At 35.7% G+C, this 22,233-nt stretch overlaps 1 protein-coding gene across 1 annotated transcript; it reads right to left on the bottom strand.

Annotated features, from left to right (window-relative positions):
* Nucleotides 1-4,373: 4,373 nt before the first annotated feature.
* On the bottom strand, nucleotides 4,374-21,824 carry LOC113092195 (voltage-dependent calcium channel gamma-7 subunit-like). Its single transcript, XM_026257818.1, has 6 exons — nucleotides 21,591-21,824; nucleotides 16,502-16,697; nucleotides 14,376-14,462; nucleotides 13,792-13,932; nucleotides 8,215-8,360; nucleotides 4,374-6,763 (listed from the first exon to the last, which is right to left on the bottom strand). Exons 2-6 carry the CDS (start codon nucleotides 16,695-16,697, stop codon nucleotides 6,308-6,310), a joined length of 1,026 nt encoding a protein of 341 aa, XP_026113603.1. The 5' UTR covers nucleotides 21,591-21,824; the 3' UTR covers nucleotides 4,374-6,307.
* Between the last annotated feature and the right edge of the window lie 409 nt (nucleotides 21,825-22,233).

Below are 22,233 nucleotides of genomic sequence, written 5' to 3'. Positions count from 1 at the left end.
CCATCAGACACAGACGTGTCAAGGAATTTGGCTACAGTTGTCGTATTCCTCTTGTTAAGACACTCCTGATGCATCTTACCTGGGCTAAGGAGAAGAAGAACTGGACTGTTGCCCAGTGGTCCAAGGTCCTCTTTTCAGATGAGAGCAAGTCTTGTATTTCAATTAGAAACCAAGGTCCTAGAGTCTGGAGGAAGGTTGGAGAAGCTGATAGCCCAAGTTGCTTGAAGTCCAGTGTTAAGTTCCCACAGTCTGTGATGATTTGGGATGTCATCTGCTGGTGTTGGTCCAATGTGGTTTTTTGAAAACCAAAGTTACTGCACTCGTTTACCAGGAAAGTTTTGAGCACTTCATGCTTACTTCTGCTGACCAGCTTTTTGAAGATGCTGACTTCATTGAGGCAGTAAATAAAGCAAAGGAGCACTTACGAAGTATTGAGGACATGTACAGCAAATGAACATACTTTCCTGAAGGCCAACAGTTCGCTAAATATTTTTTTTTATTATTGGTCTTATGAAGTATTCTAATTTGTTGAGATGAATTGGTGGGTTTTTTGTTAAACATGAGCCAAAATCATCACAATTAAAAGAACCAAAGGCTTAGACTACTTCAGTCGGTGTGCATTGAATTTATTTAATACACAAGTGTCACATTTTGAGTTGAATTACTGAAATAAATGAACTTTTCTAATTTATTGAGAAGCACCTGTATGGTTTTGTAGCTCACATAAAGGTTATAAAACATAATCTGTTATTGATAAGGCGGTGGTGGCTTTTGGATCCCTAAAAAAGGCTAAATGAACCCCCATAAGAATTTTTTAAAGATATTTTTTACAGAAAAATAAAAAATTTCCATAAATTATTATTCCAAATAGTGCTAATGGAGAAATGGATCAGAAAATATATACATATACAGTATACTGTATATATGCAAAGCAGCACTTTGATCCACTGTAAAATTGTAAGGACTCCAGCAGGCTGGTGTGACTATTTAATCTAGTACGCCGTGTGATGTATTTATTTTTATGCCTTGGCAAACGCTGAAGATATGCAGCTTCATGTGTTCATTTGCTCACATGTTCCTCAGAGTTTTTTTCCTCTGAGAGAGAAAAAAGGGAGAGAGAGAGACACACCAGCCACTGTTCGCCCACACATCTTCAGGTAGAGAAGAAGCACTGATTATCAGCACTCCGTTATGTAGTGCTTCAAACATCCCTGTGGTCTGAACACACAGAGAAGTGCATGTATTAGAGACTGTGGTTCCTTATTCACGTGGGTGTTTATTCTGTCACTAGGGTGTTTTTGCCATGAAAGCAATTCCTCAGATTCAATGGATGCTGTTGCAGCGATAATGTCATCACACCTTTAACCAACAGGGAGCCAGCCTTTCCTCACAAACATTGTGCATTGATGGGAAATAATGCCTGAAGATTATTTCCCAAGGTCTTTCAAGGCCATTATATCAAAGCTAGACATGAGAAAGAAGGAATCAATGGAATTTCATGCATGAGGTCGATACTGCCCCACAGACATGCATTATCATCTGATTAAATAGATATCTCAACTGTGGTTTTATTCAAAAGCTTAAAAGAGATACTTTCATCACCCATAGACAAAAATTCGTTAATAAAACCAGCTGACACTGGCCTCTTTCTAGGGTGTTTTTATACCACTGAGAATATTTAGAAACATATTTCTGATATACTGTGAAAGTGCATTGACCTGCATAAGGAATATATATAGCAAGATGAGGATGAGAACATGTACTTGTCAATTTAAAAACAACAACAACAACATGTTGATGTTCACCATTAAATAAACTACAATGATTAACAACACAAACTCTTCAACAAAGACAAATTTAGACTCTTACCTATTTTTTAATTGGCTTTTGATGAAACTGTCAAGTTAAAACCCCCCAAAACTAGCGGACTGAATCTCATGAAACCTGTATTGGTCATATTTCACCCTGGAATCAAAAGAAAGAAATGTGAAATGTGTTTGCTTTAAGGAAAATAAACTTATTTATATAATTTTTTTGTTTTCAATTATGATATTGTTTTCATCCCAATTAACCAACTCTTCATTCCCACTTTCTTCTTTTTTTTTTGGAGGGGGGGGGCATTATTATTTTGGGGTCAAATGTGACCTAGACTTGTTTTTACACGTCCTTATTTTAAATAAATAAATAAATCCGTCTTATTAAGTTACATGTACATATTACATGCATGACACAGGCAGTTGCCTAAGGAGCAAAATGACTGAGGGACGCTGCAAGAAAGTTTTTTTTTTTTCTCGGAAGTCCATCGTGCACTCCTACGCCCATATATTAAGTTAAATAATTTCTGACAGTTAACATAATTTAAGCACTGATCTATCATCAAACTGATTACAATAATGTTAGAATACAACAAAATTTACATCAACGAAAAATCATAAGATTTGACAATATGTCATGTTGGACTAATTTAAACACTTTCTGCGTCATGACATAATTATAATACGTCATCATAATGCATTATGCATGGCGCACGCATTTAAGTGATGTGACACAGCCAAGTATGGTGACCCATACTCAGACTCTTGCTCTGCATTTAACCCATCCAAAGTGCACACGCACAGCAGTGAACGAACACACACACACACAGACACACACATACACACACACACACACACAAAGCAGTGGGCAGCCATTTATGCTGCGGCGCCCGGGGAGCAGTTGGGGGTTTGGTGCCTTGCTCAAGGGCACCTCAGTCGTGGTATTGCCGGCCCGAGACTCAGACCCACAACTTTAGGATTAGGAGTCAAACTCTCTAACCTCTAGGCCACGACTTCCCCCATTTACAGTATGTGCTCTTAAATATAGATAAAAATCACTTAGTATTTTGAAATAGCCTTTTTAGAACATCTCAACTGGCAACACTGACACTGTAGAATGTTCTTGCATGAGTTGACTGCTTATTTAATTTTACTTTATTTTCTTTAAAATAAATTTAAGCTTCGGTAATGTTGTTTTAATATCAGTAACGTTATTGCTTGCTTTTAATTCACCAAAAAGTTTCTTAATGTCTTTTGAAAAAGGACCACAACTAGGACTAATCTAGCATAGCATTCAAAAAATAAAATAATTAAGTTTAAATATGTCATTTTTGCACTGTATGTATGCACAGAATTAAAATGACAGGTATGGGTGTGCTGGTTAGATGTATTAGCTAGCTAGCTGGCTAACATGTACAAATAAAATACAAAATGTAGCCTTTATTTTGTTGCCTTTGTTGTCTGTTAGACTACTTTACGAATTTCATATTGCTCATATTTCCTTTTATTGTAATAACTACTTTTCACTGTGTGTAGTTGTGGGAGTAGCTCAAGTCTGGTCTCTTCAATAGCCTATTTTATCAGATTCACTTATAAAATACATAGCCTAAAAGATGCTTCAACATCTCCATTTATTTATTATCACAATTTATTTACTACTTATTTATGTTAATACTTATCATTATTTATGTTATGTTATATTATAGTAAAGAATATAAAAATCTGCATTTTCAAAATTATTGTTTTTTTTTTTAGTTATGTGGACATAAAATCTCACCTATAGGGCACCAACAGAGCCTGGGCCGGACCTGATATTAATTACAATAAATGATGCATAATGATATATAACTAATCCTAAATCCTAATCTAAACCCTAACCATATAGTTAGTAAAAGTAGTTAATATATATATTACTCAGTACTTGAATGTATATGTACACTGTGATCAAATAAAACATAACCAGAGAAAGCAGTTCTCTGTAATGTAGGCTAAAGTTGTATTTATGATGGCATATCATGTAATAACCATTCCAGTATTTTTGTCCTATATTTAAATAACACATTAAATGCAGTAAATATTTGAAATGCATTATTAGTGTATTAGAAAATTATTAGAAATGCAATGGACATAAAACACAAGTCATTTGGTGTGCAATTTATTTTAGTTTCTTAATTTTTTATTAAGCAAATTCCAGATTACAAAGAAGAAATGCCACAGTTTTAATAATAATAATAATAATAATTATAATGATTATATTAATAATAACTGTCATCATCATCATCTTAAGTCAGGCACAATTGCTTTGGCATTATGGAATGAAAGGCATGCAAAACTGATAACTGAAAACAGAAAAGTAAAGACAAGAAGGCTGAGAGAGAGAAGAGAGAGAAATGAAGGGTAAAAGAGGAAAAGACAAGCCAAATGAGTGAGGCAGCTTCAGCTTAATGGGACTCTGAGAGAGACAAATCATGACAAAGGACAGCCCAATGGGAAAAAGCAAAAAAATAAAATAAATAAAAATAAAAAATAAAATAAAATCAATAACTAAATAAAAAAACATTAGGAGGAATAGGGTATGAAGATGGAAAAAAAATGTCATGCAAAATGGTACATACATATTTATAAGCCAGACCCTCAGCGTAGAGCGCAACAACAACAAATGTCAACTGGAACTGAGAGAGCAGAAAGCTCATTATAATGCAATTATTAGTAAAAGACAAGAAACATAAACAGATATTCAGATTTCAGACTTAAACGCAGACTAAATTTGTACCACCAGCAATACTTGAATAAATATTAGGATTCAAAAATCATTCCTCTTGCTCTTTTCATTTCCCAGAAATCATACCTTCAGTTCTGCATATCCCACTTGTAATAATGCTATAATATAAATAGTTATACTACTGTATGTATTTCTTTACTATCCAGCAGGAGCCAGTCCTGTTCTTTATAACTATTCGTATTTCATAACAATATATGATCATAATATTTACACACAATAATGAACTCTCAGTTACAACACTCTGGAAAGTATCTCAAGCTTCTGTGCATTAAAAGTTTAAGGGCTTAACAGGCATAACAGGTCATTATAATAATATCTATTAGCTAATATTTATTAAGGGATATTTTTCTACAAAGGTCGACGCTTATGCATTATTAGGAGAAGGGACTGATTTATTGGTATAATAATCATACTCTACAAACTGTCTTTACTGCATTGCTCAATCAATGCAGTATCCGCAGGCACCAGGTCTATGAAAGTGCTGACTCATCGGTTTCATTTTAGTCAATGAATCGAACACAGATTTCATACAACTTGTGGTTCAGACAAGGTTCTTCAGCGCTGTAATGCACTAATACTGCATGGCCAGTAGATGGCGCAATACACCAGGAGCGCTCAAGCACATTGTTTGGTTCTAAATCCTTCCTCATGTTGATTTCAGTTATTTTTCATGAACCCATATTACTGTAAAAAAACATGATCTCTGAAACACTGCAGGACTGATATACAACAGCTTCCGCTATAACACATACGCAGGTTTACAATTCATTTTGTATAATAAACAATTCAATTAATAGTCGTAGTAATAATATCAATAATAAACAAGAACGGCTGCAATTTTAAGATGATGACTGAACAGTGAATTCATACAGGAGTCAACCTCCATTCTAGGTTAAGGTAAATGTTACAAATTTTCAAACGTTTCCTTTTTGTATCGTGCTATACCACTGCTAAATGTTTTTAAAACATTATATATTTTTTTTTATTAGAGAGCACAAGAAAACACAAGGCATATTGAGGGCCGTGGGGCCAAGCGAACAACATCCCAGTAAAGAAACATCAGCCAGCTTTGCAGCACATCTACCCTGATGTACAAATCTAAAAACATTACAAATTGATAGTAAAGGACAAATCGAACCTCTGCACCTAAAGTTTTCTTTGCCCACATGATGAAACGTAGGTAAATATGTCGGAATACACTAGATGACTACTGCTCTTGATACACTGTTTACAGAAATCGTCTGCTGAAATAAATCCGCAACATCATTTAAAGAAATCTGCCACATTTAGGGCACCTTCGTGTCTTTTTGCTTTAGTAAAAACAAGAAATGGTATAAATAGCCTCATGGTGCTATGATATATGAGGTATGAGGGGATGAAAAATGTTGTGGTGTGCAATAAGATTTAAACATTTTACATAGAAATTTAAATATCTATACAGTTGTTTTCAACTATTTTCAGCAAGTCAGTATTTTGTACCTTTCTTCACCAAACATTCTTTCTATATGTATAAATGCTATTCCTCCACTTATTCATCTCGCTCTGAGAATCTATTAAACTTCATTCAGGCACAGAATTGTAAGTGAATCACTTCCTCGTCTATGTCTTTTCAACTTAGCACCCTTTTGATCCCATAGTCTCTGGAGATTTCTCCTCTTATCTAATGTTATGCCCATATTTCAGTTGTTTAAGAACCTTAAACAGAGGAAATCTAACATGGGGAGGCGCTCATACGCATATGCGCATGGTAGCGAGGGGGAGGGACTGCAGAGGGGGGCGTGGCCATTGGGAGGGACTGAGGGGCGTGGCTGCCGGAATGGGAGGAGTGGATGGTGTGAGGATAGGAAGAGGAAGAGGAGGAAGAAGCAGGTGGGAGGTGATAGCTGGCCCCGGACGAGGGGCCCGAGGAAGAGGGTGGATTGGAGGGCCTGCCGCTTTTCGCCGGAGGAGGCAGCGGGGTCTGGTTGAGCTGAATGGAGATGTCACTGGACACCTCGGAGCCGCTGCGTCCACGCTGAGGAGGAGGCCAGGAGTCGGGGTGCAGGTACTGGCCACTGTAGTCGCTGCATTCAGACAGACGAGGGCGATACAACGCAGGGTGGGGCCGGTACATCTCTTCCTCAGCGTAACGTTTCATGAAGAGATAGACAGACATGACTCCAGCACCCTGGTACAACAATACTAGTCAACCAACATCATTCAGTTTACAGGGTCAGTTCACCCACAAATGAAAAATCTGTCAATATTTACTCACCCTCATGTCATCTTCAGAACACAAATTAAGATATTTTAGATGAAATCCAAGAGCTCTCTGACCCTCCATAGACAGCAAGGAAACTAACATGTTCAAGGCCCAGAAAGGTAGTAAGGACATTGTTAAAATATTCCGTGTGACATCAGTGGTTCAACTGTAATTGTATGAAGCTACTAGAATACCTTTTAAATTCAAACAATTATTCAACAGTTCTTCTCTTCCGTGTGAGACTCCGACGTGCATTCACGACACTATCCGACATGGGGTTAGGGATTTTATCAAGAATATCTTAAATTGTGTTCTGAAGATGAACAAAGGCTTTACAGTTTTGGAACAACATGAGGATGAGTAATTAATGACAGAATTGTCATTTTTGAGCAAAGTATCTCTTGAAATTCAAAATCAAGTCTTTTTTTTCTTTTAGAAATATCAGAGATAAAATGTTCCTACAGTTTAACAGAACCTAACAGTAACCCTAATGTCAATATAACCTAACAGATATCACTTCAAATAGATGTTCTGAGAAATCACACCTTTCTATGTGACATTCCTAAAAAAAAAAAGTCCTAAAGCTTGTGTTTTATTTTCCGCCAAAAACTAACCAATTAGAAATGCTCTCTGCCCAAGGGGTCAAGATTGGCTGGTTAGCATGACCCAGTTAACTACACCATCTGGGGGCAAAAAGCATATTTTTGCATTGACAGCCATTCAGAAGTAATGTATGTGTGTAGTTTGATGGAATAAACTACATAAACTATGTTATTTATTCTCTTAAAATTGAAAAATATATTAAAATAGAAAACTGTTATTTTATATTGTAATAACATTTCACAATATTCAAGTTTTTTTATCGTTATTGATCAGTATTGTTGATCAAATAATCCAGCTTTGGAGAGGATTAGTTAGAAAAAAATATTATAAAACCCCAGACTTTTGAATGACAGTACACAAAATTGGCAGAAGTTCGAAAGACTACTAATTAATCCTAAAACTTCGTCTATTTCCGGGCTTAAATTCGATTTAGAGTTTTTCTTTAGTATGATCTCAGACTTTTGGACTCTAATGTATGCATATATATAATAACAACATAAGTTGAGGTTACTGCAGACAGTGGATGCTGAAATTTACAAATTGCTGCACTGAACTTAATTAGCATATATGCAGCATAACGGAAATGTGTAGCCTTCACCCCAGCAAAAGCTAAGCTAAAATGAATGCATACTGATGAGGGCAGACCTATTGGTTTAGCAGCTAACAGCAGTGAAAGCTGTTAACACAGCTGCATATTAATGAACTGAGCTCTGTGATAAGAGTACACACACAGTCAGCTCGAGTGTTAACAGTCGCTGGGCTCTGTGACTGACCTCTTTGAGCAGGAAGGAGCTGGCAGCAAAGGCAAACGACCAGCCATAGTGGTAATGAAAGAACTGCTCCGGCTCCCGAGGCCTGTTCATCACTTCATCATTGATACTGGAGATATACAATACCAGACCAACAACTAAACTCAAACCTAAGAGAGAATAAAAGAGGGAAGAAACAATAAATCATGACAGAAAAGTGGTTAATCATGAAAAAAAAAAGGCAGGACAGCCTTGTTTTGTATACTCATCCACATCCAAAGGCAACCCGTTTTGGGCACAGGAACTGTTTTTTTTTTTTTTTTTTGTATTCAGTCTGATTGAACCAAAAATTGTGCATGTAATCGTAGCCAGTGCTAACAAATAATAATTATAATAATTTAAATAATAAACAAAATTATTTCCTTTTTACACTTGCTTATATGTTATTCTACTGTATAGTATTACTCAATATTGGGTTCAATCTTTTTATCAATTAGCACACGTTTTGATTTTCTTATTGAAACTGGCTGATTGCTTATATATCTCAGTTTTTGAATGCATGATGCCAACATTTTCACTTAAAACTGAGATGCATAAGCTCAGATCAGTGATGCCTGTGATCAGTAAGTTCCAAAAAGAAATACAAAACCTCTGCTAACTACAAGAAAACAAGTGGACAAAAAGATTGAATCCAAGGCAACAATATAGCATTATAAGAGATTTACAAGAAATGTACAAGATAAACAACAAATTACATAAAGTACTGTATTTGCAGCACAGTACAAGGTTTACGATGGTTTCACAGCCTGGCCAGTTTTGCTGAACTCCTAGCCTCACCAGATGAAAACTTCTAAAACCAGGCAAAAGTCTAGCCTGAACAGGCTCTTAGATGGTTTAAACTGTCTAAGCTTAAAGGAGCCTAAAAGCATTCAGCAACAATGACAAATGAAAGAAACAAATACACCTTGTAAACATCTAGATGAAAGTACAGTTGATGCCGCAGTGTTTTCCTATTAGGCTACTGAACAGTCAACATTATTTTCTTCTGAAAGCACGGTGCGGAGAGGGTACGATAAAGCAGCATACCAACACGCAACCTGTCATACCGGGAAGCATTGACATTTATAGCGTACTCAAATGTTGCTGTGTTATGATGGAGAAAGCTCTGCTGCGGTAATTGTGGAGAGCAGGAGAAAAAAAGAGAGAGGGGGAAACAGTGGTAAGCAAAGCCTCTGGCGTAACCAAACACATTATCGCAGTCTGTCACTGCAAGCTGTCTATGCTGCGAATACCAACAAGGAATGTGCTTACATATTTACTTTTCGCATTAGAAATGCAAGACATTGGATATTAAGCTGTTGTGTCACACAACTGGACATATACAGTATTCCCGAACAGCAAACAGTTGGCATTTTTCAAATATCGGCATTGACCGATACGTTTTTCTTCTTGGCCGATGTGCTCGAGGCGAGACTTCTATTTTGACAGCGCTGAAAACGGCAGTGCCTGAGCACACTGTGCTCACCCCTGATTTCCACTGCACACGTCTGCGCTGCATTAAATCAGGCTTTACTTTGGGAAGTAAAGCTAAAGCTGATCGCAGCTACTCTAGTCAATGCTTGTGTTCACACCAGACTTTTCAAAGGCGTATATCACATTACTATATTCTTACTAGGAGGCCACAAAAAGATGACGAGAGGTTCATCCTAAAAGTTGAAAACCTCACATTATTATATGACACCACGGATCGTTTTCAAAAGGACAATTAAAAAAAGGATGCGGTGTGGAGTTTAATTGCAGGAGTTGTAAGAGCGGAATAAACAGAATTAAACCGAAAGATGAATGAATGTCCAAGTGTGTTTAAATTTGACCAATTTGCATGCAAAGTATGTCTTAAAACAGATCTGGTGCGCATGAATGTTCTGAAAGAACTCTGGAAGCATTCAACTAAATACATAACAGATGTATAGGGCTGGATTTACTCAGCGGTAGAGTTGGTTATTTCTAAAATAATAGTAAACCACTGAAAGAAACAGATGCATGTCTGTATATTAGATTCATGCAGGTCTTTTTAGGACTGTAGGCTACATGCTCCTGACTGTAATTAAAGGCATAGTTCACCCTAAAATGTCATTTCTGTCATTGTTTATTCACTCACATGTTGTCCCAATCCTATATTCATTTATTTCTTGTGCTGAACACAAAAGGAGATATTGTGAAGAATCTGGGTAACCAAACAGTTGCTGGTCCACATTGACTTTGATAGTAGGGGGAAAAAATACTATGGAAGTCATATGGACTGTTTGGTTTTCCACCTTTTAGCAGAAAAATTTAACTCATTCAGATTAAATTTTTTTTTTTGAGTGGGTACATGAAGGTATGAAAAGCAAAACACAACCTATTTTAATTTTTGGGAGAATTAATCATTTAATGTTCAATTCTCAATACTCTTGACTGAAAAACTTAATACAGTTGCTTTAATAGGAATTAATGTATATACTGTTTTTTTTATTTGTTGATTACATTTTTTGAATGCTCCTGCAAATACTATTGTACCAGAAAATAAAACACTGTTTATTTTTATTTGTATATTATGTGTATTTGTGATGTGTATCTCTGTTCTTATTTTTTTAATAACAAAGATAAAATAATGACACAGATTTTTTATCTTCTCCCACTTTGGCCTAAATATCTGCCATACTTTTTAAATATCTTGTTACCTTAAAGTAACAAGCTTTGTCTTTATAATAGGGAAATTAGTTTGGCTGTAATGCTCAAATTGCTTACAAAATAGAAAAACCCAACATGACAAAGAATCGTGATAAAATCATGATATATATATAAAAATGTTTTGATATTTTGCCATAACGCCCACATGAACAAGCCAATACACCCTATCCCATCCCATTTTATATTATTAGTAATAGAAAGGCAAACATTATAATACTTTCTCGTTTGCCATCAACATTAAGCAAATATGCATTTATTTCAGTATGCAGTATGTAAAATGAGGGTTACCATGGCTTTATTTGAAAAATATGATTCCCAATGAACAAACAAACTTTCCAGAATACTGAGTGAACTATTGGTTACAGTGTTTACTTACTTTTAAAAAAAAATTGTTTATCAAATATTTATTTATTTGTGAAAAATACTGTCATCTAAAGTATAAGTATGTTTATTTTACATATTTATTTTTTAATCCATTGTCAAATGATTCCAAATAAAAAATTATATCTGCTTTATATCAGCTATCGCCCCCTGCTTTCCAAGATATCGGTATCAGCTTCAGCATCGGCTGTCAATAAAACAATATTGGTTGACCACTAATAAGATACATAAAGACTGGATCAATCGCTTCTATACCATAGTCAACTACTGTATACTACAGTTTAGAACATCTACATTTTTTTTTTTTGCAGGGTTATGCATGTCTATGTTCAGCATTTTGCAGAAGTGCTGTTGTGGTGTCTTGTGCTTTATTAATAATTCTGTAGTACAAAATGCTGAGCTAAATGTAACATTAGCACCTGATGCAGTGCTACATGGCACAGTGCTGGACAGGAGCCAGGGGTGCCACAGGAATCTGCAGTCTTACTACTGAATCCATTATTATTAAACTGCAGTATTTGCGTGCATTAAAGCCGCATTGGCTGCGATGCATGGGACATGTTGACCTGGCTCTGTGCAAACAATTGAGGGGCTTTGCTGATTCCTGACTCCTCCACTGCTGCTGACTCCTTGCTTTTGCCTCTTTGTTCATTTCCTGGCATCTAATGAGGACGGCGAGGCAAATTAGATTTTAACAGCCACTTAATGATTTACTGTATTCTAATGAGCAAATGTTGATTGTTTTGATTGGAGTGTAAATAGTCTCACGTAGAAGTGCAAATCAAGTGCTGCAATTAAGCAATAAGTTATGTGAGACTATGCTGTATTGTGAATATAGCAATTTAAACTCAAAGTTATTGAGTTGAAATTATCACATCATGCAAGAAGAAAAAAGTGACTGATGATCAATTATATAATTCACACTTACTGTAGCATTTACTTGATCACAAATGCAGAAATCTTGTTTAATACTGCAGTAATACAATGTAAAAAATTTCATATTATATTTATATATATAGTTAACATATTTTCTATTTAAATATTTTTGAAATGTTGTGTATTCTTATGGCAAAGCTAAATTTTCAGCAGCCATTACTCCAGGCTTCAGTGTCACGTGATCCTTTGGATCTTATTAGCACATCATTAGCACATTTTTATGTGATAATTTTGTGCTCAGTAAATATTATTATCAATATTAGAAACAGTGTTTGGAAACTGTGAACTAAAGTTCAAAAGAACAGCATTTATTTGACATACAGTATCGTTCTTTTGTAACATTATAAATGCCTTTACTGTCACTTTTGACCAATTTAATGCATTGTTGCTGGATAAAAGTATTCCTTTCTTTTCAAATTTTTTTTTTTCATTGTTCAAGGGGGCCGGGCCACCAGGGGGTATCAGCAAACTTATATATATATATACTTTCATATTTCATTTTTTCCATTAAGTTTTGAATTAAGAACATTATTGAACTCTTAGAACATCTGATTGACTTTATAAACCTTATAATCAGTATACATAGAAAGGAAACATCATAGGCTATAGGGAAAAAATGTTGCGCACTACAGTTATATCCTGTATGAAGTTGATATCATTATTTGAGGAGACTGTGGAATGATACAAAAGACACAAAACAGCTATAGGACAATGAACAGTTGCACAGATGAGTGAGAATAATGTAAAACTATATGAATGAACTCAGCATTCCGCAATCAGAATGAAATATTCTAGAGTGCTGTTTAAAAGCGGTCCTGTTCCAGCATTCTAGAACTGTTCAAACACAAGCTTTCTAAAGCTTCATGGGAAATCTGTTCCTGCTGGCTGATTTGTACAGCTGTCAGCAGGAAACTGATACAATCAACTAATAAAGTTCTGCCACATCGCTGTCTTCAAGCCACACTGAGAACTGTGAAATTCACAGCGCCGCAGTTCAGTCTGTACTGGTACACCTTGAGAAAATTTGCAATTAAACGGCTTTATTATTTTGGTATTAATCCAGCCCTATACATCTGTTATGTATTTAGTTGAATGCTTCCAGAGTTCTTTCAGAACATTCATGCACACCAAATCTGTTTTAAGACATACTTTGCATGCAAATTAGTCAAATTTAAACACACTTGGATATTCTTGACAATCTGTTTCTATTAGCCTAATGCAAATGACAGCTGTTATGCAGAGCTCTGTTGACTTGATCAGAGAGACCGCTGTTATTAATTACTGTTTGTGATAAAAAAGGAGCATTTAATGGATATTGTGTCCCACACATTACCATAGATGGATATCGGGAACACCATTCATTAAATATGCAATCCTCTCAGTGGGATTCTCAGCCTGATTTCGGACGAAGTTGTGGAGAATTCCCAGGCTCATCACTGAAACTGGATATCAACAAACAGCATCTAATCTAGAGTATATATGCAGATACACAACTATGGGCAGCAAAAATGAGAAACATGATGATTAGAACTTATATATTTCCATATACCTCACCTGATAAGATGAAGAATATTCCAGAGATGAAGGCCAGGATGGTGCGCTGGGGACGGATGTGGCCGATGTTGCTTATGACAAAGGCCGTGAAGACAAAGAGGAGTGAGACCATAGGAAACGGGGTGGCCGTCCTCACCATTTCTGATAGAGACAGAAAAATAGTGATTATCAGTTACAGCACCTAAATAAATAGTGATATATTTCTATGTAATAGATTTATAAATTTATATAATATAATATAATATTTGTGTATAATTATTATGCATGTAGTTTTTATGGTGTCGTTATATTGAAAATCTTTAAATTGTACATATACAAATTATTGTCACATCAAATGATTAAAGACTACAAATGACTGTTTCAATTATTTAAACATAGAAATGTATATATACATATATATACATATATACATATATACATATAATAGATATTATATATAATATAATATAATATAATATAATATAATATAATATAATATAATATAATATAATATAATATAATATAATATAATATAATATAATATAATATAATATTTACTGTTCCTTTTTTATTCATATACAATAAAGTGCATTCATTTTTCTTACTCAGTATATTGGCAGTGTTCTCAGTAGTGATCTCTATTTCTGGCTCGGTGAAGTATTCAGATGCCACACATCTCCCCTTCTCTGGCCCTGAGATAGAAGGAGAGACAGAGAGAGAGACAGACAGGGGAACAAAGAGAGACAGAGAAAGAGAGACAGGGACACAAAGAGAGACAGAAAGAGTGTAGAGGCAGAGTGGGACAGAGATTGACAATGACAGTAGGGGAGACGGAGACAAACAGAGAGAAACACACCAATGATTTTGGTTCAAACACTGAGAAGAGAGGTGAGAAAACTCACATGCACTACACGTATACACTGCTCTTGGTCAGATGCATCATGGATTTTTTTTTTTTTTTGCACCAGTGGTTGTCCTGACTTAGTCTAGGCGAGTATATATATATATATATATATATATATATATATATATATATATATGTATATATATGTATATATATATATATATATGTGTATATATATATATATATATATATATATATATATATATATATATATATATATATATATATATATATATCGCAATTGCAATTACACAATATAATTCAATTACTGAATATTCTTCTTTCCAACACTTTGCAAAATTTAGTATTTAACATTAGTTTTAACACACACTTTTTGCTTTTGAAATTCTGCAAGAAACTTTTTACCAGTGATGAAAATAATATTAGGTGAGAAGAATTTTATTTATTTTAAATCACTTTTACAAGTGAACGCAAATTATCTTGAGGGAAGAATATTTTTATGGAAGAATGCTAATATTTTGGAAAAAGAATGCAACGTTTTTTTTTTTTTGGGGATGCAATACTTTTGTGAGAGAATGCAAAAACATTGAAAAATTATTTTACTTTCCATCTCACTTTTTTTCTTCCAATCCTGTCCCTTTAAGGGCTTTGTATATCTGACAAAACACAAAAACAATTCACAAAACTATATGGAGATGAATTTCATCTTATTGCTAAAAACGGTAAGAAGGTTTGTGACTTTTGATACATCTCTAGTAGGGAGAATAAAAAAATAATCAAATAGCAAATATGAATATAAATGAATAATTATGTTAAACATATTTATTTAAATATTAAAATTTGACATAAAATAAATGTTTGTAATAAAAAAAAATCTCTGAACAATGTCTCTGTCCTAGCACCCCCTTCCTTCCCCCTTTGAAAACCATTGTTTTAGACAAAATATTTGAACCTACAGTCATTTTAATAATTGTAACTTTATTCAATGTAATTTTCAAAGATACTGTTAAGATAAAAAATCTGAATGTGCATGACTCTTCTGCATATCGTTCATGAGAGCAGGGCACATTAGACCTCCCTTTCGGCAAACACATACAAAAAACTAGATCCTGCTTGAGCACACATAAATCATATGCTCTCCGGAGCGCATGGAAAGTGTGCAAATTATACATACAACACACCTAATTGGTGAAGAGTCTTGCTGTAGTGATTTGTCAAACTCCCACAAACAGCCAAACTAAATACCAGGACTGGTTAAGCTAGAAACAAGGTGACATCATCTTCACACTTCTCTTAGTCAGCCATTCGCAGCCAACTGGTGTGGCATCATTTCAGTCCACCTCAGCACTTCCTGTCAGTGTCATATAAACAAACCAGTATGCAATGCAAAGCAACATAAAAATGCAATTTTCCATAAGCAAAACCGAGAAATGCTTGTTTCATTGCATGTTTTCTTAGCCTATGAATTTGATGTGGTTACTGACTTGCCATCTCACAGTGGTTTGCCCACACAGCCTCACTAGTTCCTGTTTCAATGTCTGGCACGATCTAGGAGGGTGATGCAATAGGATGCCACACCAGTGCAGTGCAGGGACAAAGAAGACCAGCTTGCATAGCACAGCAGGACACCCCGCAAATAAACCGTGACTAAACCAAGACTCTGTCTTCTGATGATACACTGATGCACAGGGATTCAATGGTGGATCTGCGTGTAACACCTGATGCAGGAGTTAAAGTCGAGACAAAGCGATGCATAACAGCGTGACGCCAAAATCAACTGGCGTTTGATTTTTTTAATCAGGCATCTGTCTCAGCAACAAACTGATCAGCAATAGAAGACGATGTAGCACTAGTAAGGGGACCTACCAGCCACAAAACAGACCCTCCAGAGTCCAGAATGCAGAGCCATCTTCACCTCTGTGGTCTGGTTCTGCTGGAGGACAATGCCTTCTTCCATTAGCAGCCAGTAGTCTGTCGACACAGCCACACCCACCAGGAGTAAACCGCATGCCCCAAACACAGACGACAGTAGCGTCAGTGCTCTGGTGCTAAATGAACTCATCTAGAAAGAAGGGAGAGAAGAACATGCATAAATAAAATATAATTTCATATATTGTGGATGGTTGCCAGGGAACTGCTATGTGGTTGCAAGGGTGTTCTGGACTGTTTTCTAGATGAGAATAATATTCCAGTTTCAGAGTCAGTAAGATTTATCAAAAGTGGCATTAAATACATTTAGAATGTTACAAAAAAGCCTTAAAATAAATGTTTCTCGGTTTCAGCAAAAGTACCATATAACTCTAATAATAATATAAATAAAACTCTGATAATAAGAAGCAATGTTTCTTTAATAACAAATCAACATATTAGAATGATTTCTGAAGGATCATGTGGCACTGAAGATTTATTAATGACTGCTGAAAATTCAGCTTTGCATCACAGCAATAAATCACAGATGTTTTGATTAAATAAATGCAGCCTTGGTGATATGACTTCTTTCATTAAAAAAATAAAATAAAATAATTATAACAAAAGAATCTTACCAAACCAAACATCTAAATGATTGTGTATGCACTGTGAAATATGTAGGTTTCAAGACATAAATAAACAAACAAACAAATAAACAGATAAACATGTAAAAATAGCACATAAAATTACATTTTACAATTGTACCCCATCTCTAAGTTTGTTCCCTAAGAAACAAAACTGATGAGCTTTGTGTTTCAACTGAGAAACTGAGCAGATAAATGAACTGCTATTTGTTTTTAATAATGTTGCTTCTACTCAAAGTACTTACCGTAATTTGTGCAAAATCATGTGAAAAAACTAAAAAATCTTTCAATATTAACCATTGACCAATTAAGGGAAACAGAGTGCACTATAACAACTATAAGCCTGGAGTGATTATATTAGCTGTGCCTGAAGGGCTTGATGAAAAATTCCTCTCCATCAACTACTGAACTAGTGTGTGACTCATCAACAGAACAAACAGATGAAGGACAACAAGTCTCCTTTAAATAGTGTATGACTAAAATGATTAGGGGCAAGCCTGCAGTGAGACATATCTTCAAAATTACATGAGGGCTTAAAAACACTATAAATCATTAGTTATTTTATTTGATGGCTTTGCCACTAATGAAAAGGACTGAATAGACAGGAAAGTACATGGAGAATGGGATTGGAATACAAGCTGGACTCTGCACCCCATGTAAGCATGTGCACTACCCACTGTCCCTAAAAAAGGCTGCATTCTGATAAATAGTTGTGGATCACTAGCTAAATTCATCCTTTAAGGTTAAAGGGCAAGAGTGAACCCAGGGTTGTATGCATCACAGATGCCCTTTGCACTAATGTATATGTGTTGAACAGATCAATACATCCAAGCTTGAAGGTTAACACCGAAAGAGACAATCAGAAATAATAATCATTGAGAAATGTAGAGAATGTGAAGTGTATCAGAAAGCTTTTGCAGTGTAATACCTCTTGGATTGCTACACATTTTGCTCTCATGCTCTAAAACACAAGTGAGGATTTGACTGGCATGCCTCCAGAAGACCCACAATTCCCTTAATTCACTGAATGGCACCATATAGCTGGTGGATTAGAAGCCCGGAAAATTAACATTTTTTGGGGGGCTTGGTTTTTGGCAGGGAGAGAAGAACACAATAATGGGTTATTATTGGTGAAATCCTCTCCGGTTAGTGTCGGGAGCCCCAGGGTGTGCTTGAAATGAATGAAGGATTCATAGTGAATGGTGGTTTATGTGTGCGGGTTAAGATAATCCCGGAGCATTGACAGAGCAGAGCTGAGGAGAAAGGGGTGCTTTGAAGAAAGTTAAAGGTGAGGAAAAATGGCTTCGGGAAAGATAATATGGTGAATAATGAAGTTCCTCTGAAGAAAGCATTAGCACTTTGGGTACCAGCATTGAAATAGTAGTACATTTTATGAAGAAAATGTGAGCAATGTGTGCATGTGTCTGGAGTATGCTGGGTGATTGGTTTTCAAATCATTGCTTGATTGCATTTTTTTTTTTTTTTTTTGCTCAGTATATTGGATATGATTCATTGTCCATAAGAAAATATTGAAATATTTAAAATATTTTTAAAAAAAGCAAAAGTAATTGAATTTAATACATTTCATAATTATATTTAAATAGTACAATTTAAATAATCTTAACAAATATAGATATATAAATTATATATATTTTAAAATGTATGATTTTAATTGATTTGTTAGAGTTAAAGTTCATTTAGAAAATTAAAAATAGAATGTAAATAATTAGACGTATTAATTTAAATATTTATATATAATTTTAAATAATAAATTAAATGTATATAGTCAAAACAGAGTTAGGTAATTGTTAGAAATCCCTAATGCTAAGTATGCGCAAAATAACATTTGCACCTTTGTTTAAGTGTGCAAATAGTGTACCAGTAGCATACGGTCATACTAAACAGATAAAAAAATAAAAATAAAAAAACACGAATAAATCATAGTGGTCAATATGTGCATACTGCAGTAACAGCTTGTCATGCGATATGGCTATTGAAATGTAAATGTGCAGGTACCAGATGTAACCCGTTTTTAAAGCCGTGAGGTGCAAAGTGAGTAGAAAGGCACTCAATGAAAGAGAAAAAGATAAAAGAGAGTGAATCAAGGCTACAGGGTGGGAGAGAAAACAGTGAGGCAATTGGGAGCTGTCCATCACAGTGGTGCTGAAGTCAGGCGTCACACAGACCTGTGTTCACTCACCAAAGCTCTATAATCTTAATCAAGAAGGTTTTGCAATTTGTGAAAATAAAAAAAGTATGAAATGGTTTATTTTTGTCTAAAACACATATGTGTAACAAAAAAAGCACTCTAGTAAAAGTAGCCAATCCACTGTAGAGAAAAGCTTTTTTAATAAACTGAAATAAAAAAAAAGGAAGGTGAATACTAGGACTAATCCAAAACTTTTATGCCCACCCTAAAAGAACATGGGAAGCATCCAAGAGGAAAGTAAAGTAACTGTACAGTGCTGTAATCTACACTGGGCTGACAATCTGGCAGTCCTGTAAAACTCAATAAAACCCTCACTGCTGTGACCATTAAAAACACTATAACATATCTCAACCAGTCTAAAACATCAGCCCCTATTAGACGTACAGCACAACAGAACAATATCCAGTCGTCCTTTAAGCCTTCCAGGGAATTTGGGCAATATAGGTCTTACATCAGAGGGCATTAAATATATGCCAGACATGACCACATTTTGAAAGACAGCCCTCGTGGTGTACTGGGGGTTCCACAGATGGTGTGTCCACTCGGCTGGGGAGCAAGAGCCCAAGGGGAGTGTAGTTTTCTGTTGAGATGGCAATATGTTCCCCTGTCAGCAGGTTAGGCCAACTGGCAAGTGGGAAGAGTGTAGGAGGAAAATGAGTAGAGAAAACAGAGAGATACGTGCTTTGTAAAAGGATGGTATTCAAGTAGAACGAAAGGAGTGAGAGGAAAAAAAAGAACAGGGTCTGGGGAAAGACCTTGGCCCAAAATATCTCAGAGGACAGACGTGCATGCAGGCCTGCACGCATGTGCGAGCTCTCAAAGACACACGCACATGCATTCACATGTGCACATTCATGACTTCAGCTCACTTCACAGAGATAGAAAGCTCCATTCACAAAGCTCAACTGATATCTTTATTTCAGCTGAGCAACAAGAAACCAGAAAGCAATCATACGTAACTCAAGGCAGAATCAACAGTATATAAATATATAAAACAATTCGGCCATTCTACACATCACTTTGTCCTCATCCGCTCTCTCTTGCACTCTCTCTCTCTCTCTCTCTCTCTCACACACACACACACACACACACCACTATCATAAAGGAGACTTTCTTTACACTCTTAAAAAGAAAGGTTTCAAAAGGGGGGGCTCTTTCAACAATGTCATAGAGCCATCTTAGTTCCTCAAAGAATCTTTCAGTCATCAGTTCTTAAAATATTTTTTTTTCCATAGTTTGGAATATATTTGAAAAATCTAAAGAGACTTTTTCCACTATAAAGAATCTTTTGTGGGATGAAAAGTTTCCATGAATGTAAAAAATTATTCACGATTCTTCCATCGATTCCAAAAAAGAACCTTTATTGTATATAGATCGATGTAATGACATTTCCTGTCCTCTGCAGTTTTATATATATAAATATTATATAGCATATTAAGACATTTTCCTCATAAGTACAGCTGGATGGACCCCAAAAAGTGATATGAGATTGTACTATCCTTGCATCCCTTTGGTCCCTACAATAGAGATTTTTTCTCTCTCTATCATTTTGAGGACTTTCTTATTGGTTTATATACTCAGCTAATGCTATTTCCCATCCCTTGCCCCTAAACACAACCCTTACAGAAACATTTCTGCTTTAGCCTACTTATACAGTATGTAAGCTGGTCCTCCCTTTATAGCTGATTTCAGGTTTTATTATCCTTGTTATAGGGACATTTGGTCCTCAAAATGAAGACAAATCCTGACCCACACACACACGCACACACAAACAGCGTGACTGCCCCTTCTCAATCCCCACAACCGCAGTACACTCTTTCCTCGTGGCGTTCCCAAAGTCAGCACTAGAGAAATGTACATCATCCATGACACATACAGTACCAGTCCCGCCACGACACGAGCCTATACTCTTACCAGACTACGAGTCTAAAAAATAAACCATACAAAACTCACATCTAAGATCATATAACATAAATACATCAACATTAAATGAGCTTTTCACTAGCTATATGACGTGGTCCGCAGTCGATATACTCAAATGCAAGGACTATATATGAACTGACTGATTCTGTCATACTTGGCTCGAAAGCACCGGAACGAATCGATCTCTCGACTTCAAACCACGCTGTCTAATCACGCGCCACTCATAAGGCGACGGTAACGTGTATGAAGAACGAAGAGCGCGAGCACTTACCGTCCAGCACGCGACCCCTTGTCAGCGCGGCACAGGCGTCGAGAGGAATGAGCGAACGCCTGGAAAACCTTGACAGATTTCGCAGTTTTCCTCTCTCTCTACCTCACTCGCTCTTTCACACACTAATAACACACACTCCACACACGCGTGTTCTCTTCCTCTCTCGCGCGCTCTCACTCTTTCAGCACTGCGGTGATTTGGCTGAATGGGGATGGGATGACAGAAGAGAGACTTTCACTCATGTAGTTTGACGCTGATGAGGCTCAATAAGGTCACGGTTAGTTTTAGGTCTGCATTTGTCGGTGAAGGCATGTGAGTCAGATACGGAGAATTTAACATTTCATTAGCAGATAGTTCCCTAAACGACAAAAACTAAAATGCATAAGTGCTTATACATACTTCCTTGTGGTACAGTAGATGTGATTGATTGATTGGTACATAAAGTGACTGGACACCTGTAATTTCTAAATGTATATACACACTGAAATTGAGATTTATACATAAGCTTGCCATTGATGTAGCTATATTTACAATTTCTTTTTTTTATGTAAAAGTATATGCATGGTCCTAAGAATATATATCAGAAAATATATTGAAATCATACCTTCACAATAAAATTACATGTATTTGTTGAAAAATATAT

The sequence above is a fragment of the Carassius auratus genome, unplaced genomic scaffold, assembly GCF_003368295.1.
Source record: "Carassius auratus strain Wakin unplaced genomic scaffold, ASM336829v1 scaf_tig00214511, whole genome shotgun sequence".
NCBI lineage: Eukaryota > Metazoa > Chordata > Actinopteri > Cypriniformes > Cyprinidae > Carassius > Carassius auratus.
This window is presented reverse-complemented; position numbering and strand designations above follow the sequence as displayed.